Below are 8,524 nucleotides of genomic sequence, written 5' to 3' on the forward strand. Positions count from 1 at the left end.
AAGACGTGGTATATCAAAAGAAAAAAGATAACCGGTCCATCATCGGTCATTCTGGGAAATTGGCGGGATTGCTTTATTAAGCTACAACTCCAATTCCAATATAATTCATGAGTTTACAAGGAATGACTGCTAGTCAAATGAGCGGAAACAATCTTTGACTCGGCAAGCCGGCCAGCGGCGAAGACATTTCTAATTGCAGCTGATGGTTTTTATGTACGTATGCGGAAACTATGGGATATGAAGATTCTGTATCACTGCCGTGCATGGTTCACTGAGTAGAATTTATGCTTTCTGCCTTTAGTTCTTTGCCATAGCATCATTTCCATTATTGCCACCCACCAGCAGCTGATATTTGCTAGGTTCACAAATGGAGGAATCGCATTATTATCATCTGTTATCAACATGTCGTAAAAAATGCCACTTATTAATGGAATCCTAATAAAAATGACCTTTAACATCCACTGATGTCCGAAAGCTGAAACAAACCTTGACTTATAAAGAACTAAAAACCAACTAAGCTTTACTTGGAAACAGTTTCAGGTTTTCCCTGGCAGAAATAAAGTCATATATATAAATCTGCTATTTTGTTATTATTTACTTATTAGATGTAGTAACTGATTGAAGACTTGCTCAAGACCATTTCATGGATAAGACTTTGATTCGTAGCCCTTGCATACTCTATGTGCTACCTACGAAAACAGACAGAATTATCAGGTCACAGAAAGGAACGACATAGCATCATCCTTGACATCATTCTTCGAAGCAATTCCAATGAATTAACTGCGTATTTGTGTGATAGTCCCTATTTCCCACAATCATGATGATAAGATTACAATGCGGTGTTCTTCTTATCGACACGGAAAAAAGACCATTGCAGTCATGATGCAGTAATATTCGATATTCAGGTCCTAAAGATATGTAACATACATTCATGATCTGTTTTCTGTCAAAGAACGTATGAACGTATGTACACGGATATGGATCATTACCACTACTGCAATTGGTATCGTAAAAAATGCAAAAAAATCGTAAGTCCGTCTGGTCAGTCCAGTGCAGTTTTTCTATGGTTGCTAGGTATACACATTGTCCAACTTTCCTTCCCCCTACCCCCCCTCCATATCCCTCATGATCACTGGTTGCTTTCGCGTATCAATGATACTGTTTTCCTCCTTACCAACTTCAACCAACCTTTCAAGGTCCCTTTTACACAGAATGTCCATTTAGCAATCACCCTTCATACTACTTTTTGGGAAAGTATATCCTAAAGAAAAGACAATGTCAGCGATTGTACAAAACACTCAGCGACAAGGCAAGAACGACTTACCAGCTGCTCCCCAGGTTGTGAGATTTGGATTGGAATATACCTCTGCATGTCGCGCGATATAGTCCGCAGTGGGATAATCTATTCATATCAAAACAAAGTCAGTTCTTCTTCTACGTTACAATGACCTTTTGTTGTAGAAAAGATTAGGGACTGACCTTCGGGATCGCATCCGATAGAGATTTGGTCTGGTTTTTGATACACTCTCACATAATCAATCCTAAAGTAGTTTGGCCATTTCAAATTCGCAAAATCGACTGCTTGGAAGTTGTTTGACTACAGACAGCCAAAATCAGTATGACTCTATGAATCTCAGAGCGAATGGAGAAGAGAGTAAAGAAGCGTACCATATGCAAATTGACAATCTACCCCAGTGTAATAGGTCAGCGCACACATCCCTGCTCTTTTTCTCTATTCGACTCACCATAGCCATAGGTTCCTCTGGGATAATTCTTCTTCCGATACCAGTCCTGGGATTCTCTGCAACTGCATCCGCGTACATTGTCCAGCTAGTCTTGTTATCTGCCCACCAAGTGATATATCCCTGGTCTCTTGCCTCTGGGAAGGCTTGATATCTGCAAGATTATCAGATTTCGTTTCCTTCCATATTGGAAAAAAAAACTTACTCCATAGCAAACACTGCAAATTGCTTACTATCTCCCGGCTGATCCCAGTATATATTTCTTGGAAGTCTCGTCAAACTCGATACCGCCTGCTGGAATGGACCACCCAAATACGTATTCCAATACGTTAAATCAGTGTCGTAATGCTTAAAGTTCTTGGAGGAATTATCAGATTGATAGTGATCATCATAAGGAGCTACTTGGAAAGATTGAGACACTTCTCCTCTGGACTCGGAGATAATGATTTGCGCTTCGACGATATCTATTTCCGGGGCTGCACGGCCTTTGGTATGCACAGGACCGGGGTGGTCTTCTCCAGGACAAGTGCAGGCGGAACATCGTTGGCCGGGGAGGTAGGAAAGAGGTGAATCGTCAGCGCCGGTGGTAAGTGTCGCAATAGGACCGGTGCCGTTCACGTATGTCTGATTGGGGAGGGTACCAACGTCGCAACTGTCGTAGGTGTATCTGAATCTATATCAGTTATGCTCCATCTTCGCATAGGAAAAAGGAACTTACGGCCACATCCCTTCGGTGGAGGCACCGTATCCTGGTCTACCCAAATTCCCCATAGTCCAGATACCAGGCCAAAACCCACCGTTCATCGTCTGACCAGGCATACTTGCCGAAAACTCAAAGTAAGCATGTTTATTGAAGCAAAGCTTATTCCAGGTTTGGAGCATGCCAGACTTGAAGTTGAGATCGTGGATGGGTTCTTGTGTCATGGTGATGACCAAATGACCGTCGGCCGTTGTCACAGCAGAGGGATCAAGCCATTCGAAATCTCTACTCTGTCAGCTGGATCCGATTGCGGTCTGAGACTCACCCAGTGGGCCAATAGTGAATATCCATGCCAGTCCAAAAGGGATCATCTCCTTCAAAGAACGTCCTTCCATCCTTGTTGAACTCGTCTGAAAACACCAACGTCCATTCATCCCCGTCAAACCCGGTTCTCTTGTAAGCCCATTCTGGAGTGTCCGCGTCAATCAAGGTGGGCAGGCCTGGTATCTCCGGGTACTGGCCACTAGAGTTGATTCCTCCCAGGTTATAACCAGAGGTATTGGCACCGGAAGAGTTGCTGTCGCCATAATAAAACGAGATGATAGGATATCCGGCAAACAGCATGACACCTCCACCGGCGAGTATACCAAGGGTAAGAGCATTTGCCCAGCCACGCACAGAGGTAATGTCGAATGGTGAACCAAGATCTTTGTGATCCTGCGATGTGAAGGTATGCAGATGATCATCGAGGTCATCGACATCATGCCAGTTTCCCATTTGGGCTTGTGGTGAGGCTTGCCGAGGAAGTTCATCTGAGAAGCCCCCAGTGTTGCCGGCCACAACAGCTGCTGAATTGGCACTGGCAAGAGAAGCCGTTGGCCCGAATCTGTTGGATGAAGAGGAGCCGTACGAGTTCACGCTGGCATCGTTATGAGATCCGCGATGGGACATACCTGGGTGGTCGAAAGAGGTAAAGCTCGAGTCGGAGAGGCGCTGGGATTGACCTGGGTTCTCGGCGGATTGGAGTAAAGGTTCGCGGCCCTGTCGTTGAGAGGATCGCATTTGCGAATGAAAGGGAGTAATGTTGCTAACGCAGCGAAATGTGCACGGACCAAAAGAAGGAAAGAAGAGTCGTGAGATTTTGTTTCACACATGGCGATGCATGCAATTTACAGTAATTGAATGAAAGCGGAAAGCCAAGCATGAGAAAAAGCGGGTCGGCCAAGAGAGACAAGAGAGATCTAAAACGTTGAAGCGAAAGTCCCGATCACAGGGGCGGACCGGGCTTGTTCGGCGGTTGTTAGACGACGCCGTCGAGGGCGACGGTGATAGCGGCAAGGGGGTGGCAGTGGAGAGGAGTGGGTGGTACATGCTGGCACCTGTGGCAGAGGGGACACTGGGGGAGAGATGGGTGTGGCTGAGTGGAGAGGTAGTGCCGCTCCAAGACAAAAAAGTCAGCCCGCCTTGGCATTCGGCAAACACTCCGCCGGCTTGGTGTCTGGAATCTAGTAGTGGGGAATGCGGGGCAGCGGGAACAAAATTCCCTTGGTGACGTGGGCCTGTGAGCGACAGAGTGCGAGTTAATTTTGTGCGTAATCGAAAGCGGGATAAGACGGGAGAGGTCTCGTGTTCCAACACACGGTCAAGGTGTATGTTGCTACAAGTTTCTCAAGTCCTACCTGATTTGGCTGTACACATGCAACTATTACATGTTACTTTATTTACGCATCTCGTTTTTTCGAACCTAATTAAGTTAAGATTAATAATTTTAAAATTTGCGCGACGCGGCGGACATTCACTTGCTCTAAACTATTTTCGTTACGTAAATATTTCTTTAGATCTTCGCATCTTCCGATAACCGTTCTATTATTATTAACATCTCGGCGGGTGTCCCTTCGAGCTTGAGGTCTCGTTCGGACATTTTTTCATACGGAAACTTCATACGGTTATTGAACAAACGCGGAAAATGCACCTCGCTGGCCTCCACATTCGTTCGTTGATCGCACGACGATGGGGGAAGTCAACATTCATCTTTTGCTCGCTATTGATACTGTATTGCATTAGTCCACCAGAGCATGCCCAACTACCAGTGACAAATGTAACATGTACCGTTTTAATACCCCAGCATTTCAGCTTTGCAGCAGAAACCCTACAAAAATGCCGAAGTGTATCTCTCTTTATGGGCCGTGACGACGTGCCATAAGGGTGAACCGTCTTGCATCGGTGGACCACAATATAGAATGCACATACTTTGAAGCGCTGATGATAACATTACAACATCAAAACATCAAAACATTTTCCCACCAAGACAATACGCATTGATCCAACACTAGCCATTTACAACATCCTTTATAATCCTTTATGATAATTTCCTGTCAGCACACCTTGTAGAAAGGATGGTCATCTCACTCACATCCTAGATTCAGCATATGCTGCATGTTCACCCCTTGAGTCATCTCATGTGACGTCCCTCCAGACTCACTCCCCGAATACCCTGTGTCTATCCCAAAATCCATATCTGGCAACAGCCCCTCCAAGCCCCAATCGCCCATGAACGGTAATCCCCCATCGTCTGCTGTAAACATGAACTGTGCGACCTCGTCGAATTGTGGAAATTGGTTGTTGGTATAGTGGTGAGGGTCTTGTAGATGATGAAGATGAGGATGCGTATGAATAAAGTTTGTATGGGGGTTGTATGTCGAAGAATGGGTTTCCGAGGTCTCAGAATGAGGCGCTTGGTAGATTTCTTTCTTTGAGAGCAACAGGCGCATATTGCGGGACAATTGACGAGCCATGGCGTCAACAACAGAAAAGTACCCCGGGATGTCAACTGTATGCCTTGCTTCCGCTTGAGTTTCCAGTTCGCCAATAAGCTCGTGGACAGTAGCCAAACGTAGCAGCGAAAGATCTGAAAGGTACGGTGAGGCAGAATGATTAATTGACTGAATAGTGTATATGGCGCAAAACGCAACCATGCTTGTGCTGAAATCCAGATGGTCAGCAGGTCCATCATAAAGGCATCGACTTACTCGAATGTCGCGGAATTCAAAAGACCTTTCCATGTCTTATAGTGAAGTATGGCAGCACATACGACATCGAACGCGAGTACCTCACATGCCCTCCTTGCTTCTCTTTCAATTTGCCCTGTAAGCTGTCGCTTCTTGACCAGTGTCAGTGCGAGCACAAAAGCTGAAAAGCGTGCAATAATGTCGTATTCATGGGTACCTGTATCCGGTTTGTCAGTTTCAATTGAGTGTTTCAGCGCAGATGCCGAGCCGGGCCCGACAAACTTTGTATTTCATAAGACCATCGTCTTCGCCATTCCGCCATTGAACGGTCAATGTATTCTTCGCCGGAGGCGAAATCAGGATAGTTCTGGGTACTCAACCGGGCATGCGCGCTCGTCTGTTTCGCCAAGATCAATACAAAGACAATAATCGTCGAAAGCATTATGGACTCACTACGAGCTTTCGCAGCGATACAGATGCACAGATAGCCGCATCGAAACGGTGCGCAAGCTATTAATTGGCCATCAGACAAACCCCGTCGTTTTGATAAAGAGATTCAACTTTACAGGATGTTTTCCCCATTTTGCTAATGAGTCGGGTGACACTAAAGCAGAATCTCGGAATATCGGATGGCGGCCCGCCACCATCGCCATATTCTATTACCACTTCAGTATACCTTCAAAAAGAAGGAAAAATACGCCTTCTAGTCACTTACCCGATCGTGTATATACATGAGGAAACATACCCGATGTGCATTCCTAACCAGTAGGTCGTGATTACTCTTGTCGTATAATGGATCCGTTTGAACGCAGTATGGCAGTGCAGTATCTAATCGGAGCTCAACAACAAGCGCCAACGCATATGACACAAACATCCACGTCTTATCTCTCGCCAGAGTAGACGGTATTTCCATCCAACTCGCCAAGAGCAAGAGACCTTGGATAATCTCAATTGACTTGAGGTGATTATTCCGGACTACAGCCTCGAGTCGGTGTGCGTGGTTCATGAGGAGAGTATGCAGCCGAGCAGATGGACAAATGGATTTGTAGGTGCTTGCGATAGCGAGAATGACGGCAAGGAGGAATGAGCTGCGGGATCGGACGAATGCGAGGGTGTGAAGGCGTGGGTCAAAGTACATGGATCCATTGGTGATGAGCTCCATAAACCTGTGCAAACATTAAGTAAACGAGTAAAACATTATCGAATGAAAAGGATCCATACGAGTCGAAAAGATGCTGCGCTTCAGCGAGACTGACAATCTGCAGTGAGATAACATCGTGCTCGGGGGATGCATCCGGCCTCGCCATCTGAATAATAATCAGCAACGAACGCGAGATGGAGAAAATAGAGGAGTATGCTCACGTCAATCCTTCCACAGAAGACTGATGGCTCGTCAACATCCGAGGACATTTCTATGGGCTTCTTTGATAATAGTGAATCAAGTCGATGCATGATCGCCTCCTTCCCTCCCTCCGGCTGAATCTTTTCAGCCCAATCTGAGTACCTATGGAAGATACTCCTGCTACTGCGTATATGGGAACTGTCCTGAGCGGTTGCCTCTTCTGCCCTGTGAGGAAATCCGATTAGCGAACTATATATCAAATGAATCACGATCCTCATAGCGTACTCTGGTGTAAAATGCCTTCTGATAGCTTCCGAAGCCAAGACATGTAGCGGATTTGGAAGATGATCCACATCTCTCGGAATCTGTGCTTCATTGTTGCTTGCGGAAGAAGCTCCGGTTTGTTCACTGATAGAATCCGCTTTACGTTTGCGATTCTTTACTCCCGGCTGTCTTCCTACCCGACGCTTTACGGTGATGCACTCGATGCCTGTGGATCGACATCGTTCGCATATCTCGGACATGTCATATCCTCTTGAAGGACGGATACACCTGAATGGATCCGTGAGCGGAAGCACTCATAACCGGGGACGCTCAAGATACTCACTTCATTCGCACCTTGCGGCATGCCTCGCACGCAGTGGTGTACATACTTTTCCAGCTTACGCGTGATAATCACTGTTTGTGGGTAGTGTAGGCTCTAAAAGACAAAAGAGGATGTTCCCCGCGGCGCAGTTGAGAATACAGATGGGAATTTAGGAAATGGATCTGTATAAAAGACAGATAAAGATAATTGCACTCAAGCTGCGTATAGGCGCCAATCAGTTGCACGATCTGGACTCCGTATATTACGTAAAAGTTAGGAACAAGGCACATGACTCCAACACAACGATAACGATTGGCCGAAACGAACAACGGTAGGTCCAAATTCCGAGGTCCTGCATCATGCGTCAGCTATGCCTGCACCATTACGTTGTTATCGATTGTGTCAGCAGCCACAGATTGGTGGCTTTGTATTGTAGCATCGTAATATATAAATAATACAATGCAGAGAACCCGACAGTGAGGGCAATATGGGATGTATACCGTATCATCTATTACCGTACGTCCAATTGGGCCAATCATCACAATTTCAAACCCATATGAAAGTGGCCATCCAACAAGTTGACTTCGAAGTAGTACGTTCCCATTCTTCCCTGGTCCTTCAACAAATCCTTCATCTTTGGCTCCCATACAATCCACTCACTAGTCAATTTGCTGCTCGAAGTACATCAGATGGTCGTACAGTAAATGCCCCAAGAGCACCATTCGCTTAGTGATGCTCGCCTATTATCTGTTGCATCGTGACGCTCGTCAATTAACCCCATAATATTTTTGAACTCGATCTCTTCATCCTGAATTCCGTGAAGAATAGTCCCAGGCTTGAGAGTCCGACAGTCGACTGCCAGTTTATATAACTCGGCGGTGCCTTGGAGGACATGAACGGGCGGCCACCAGGGGTTGCTGCCATCTCCAACATACGGGACGACATCCTTTCCATGAAAATCTTTGATGAATAGAGGAATAAATCCACCATTCGCCATGCACAGGGAATGTGAGGCGGGCGATGATAGTCCTGACCCTTTGAAAGTGCTATACAAAAGAATGTTTTTGGCTTTCGCCCGAGGAAAGAAACAGCGTTTTGGGATGACTGGAAGAAGTGAAGGTCGATGGGGAAATCAGCTAAGAGGCC

At 46.0% G+C, this 8,524-nt stretch overlaps 2 protein-coding genes across 2 annotated transcripts; both read right to left on the reverse strand.

Annotated features, from left to right (window-relative positions):
• Positions 1–1,220: 1,220 nt before the first annotated feature.
• Positions 1,221–3,504, reverse strand: CNBD5860 (hypothetical protein; the record flags this gene model as incomplete). The annotated part of the gene is made up of 8 exons (XM_770539.1): positions 1,221–1,261; positions 1,325–1,402; positions 1,480–1,597; positions 1,669–1,686; positions 1,746–1,896; positions 1,948–2,409; positions 2,461–2,727; positions 2,768–3,504. 8 exons carry the CDS (start codon positions 3,502–3,504, stop codon positions 1,221–1,223), a joined length of 1,872 nt encoding a protein of 623 aa, XP_775632.1.
• A 1,293-nt stretch (positions 3,505–4,797) lies between these two features.
• On the reverse strand, positions 4,798–7,443 carry CNBD5870 (hypothetical protein; the record flags this gene model as incomplete). Its single annotated transcript, XM_770540.1, has 11 exons — positions 4,798–4,799; positions 4,856–5,424; positions 5,472–5,667; positions 5,733–5,847; positions 5,904–5,960; positions 6,017–6,106; positions 6,166–6,616; positions 6,672–6,757; positions 6,813–7,017; positions 7,078–7,344; positions 7,400–7,443. Coding segments are annotated over 11 exons (2,082 nt in total).
• Between the last annotated feature and the right edge of the window lie 1,081 nt (positions 7,444–8,524).

This window comes from Cryptococcus neoformans, chromosome 4 (assembly GCF_000149385.1).
Source record: "Cryptococcus neoformans var. neoformans B-3501A chromosome 4, whole genome shotgun sequence".
Lineage (NCBI taxonomy): Eukaryota > Fungi > Basidiomycota > Tremellomycetes > Tremellales > Cryptococcaceae > Cryptococcus > Cryptococcus deneoformans.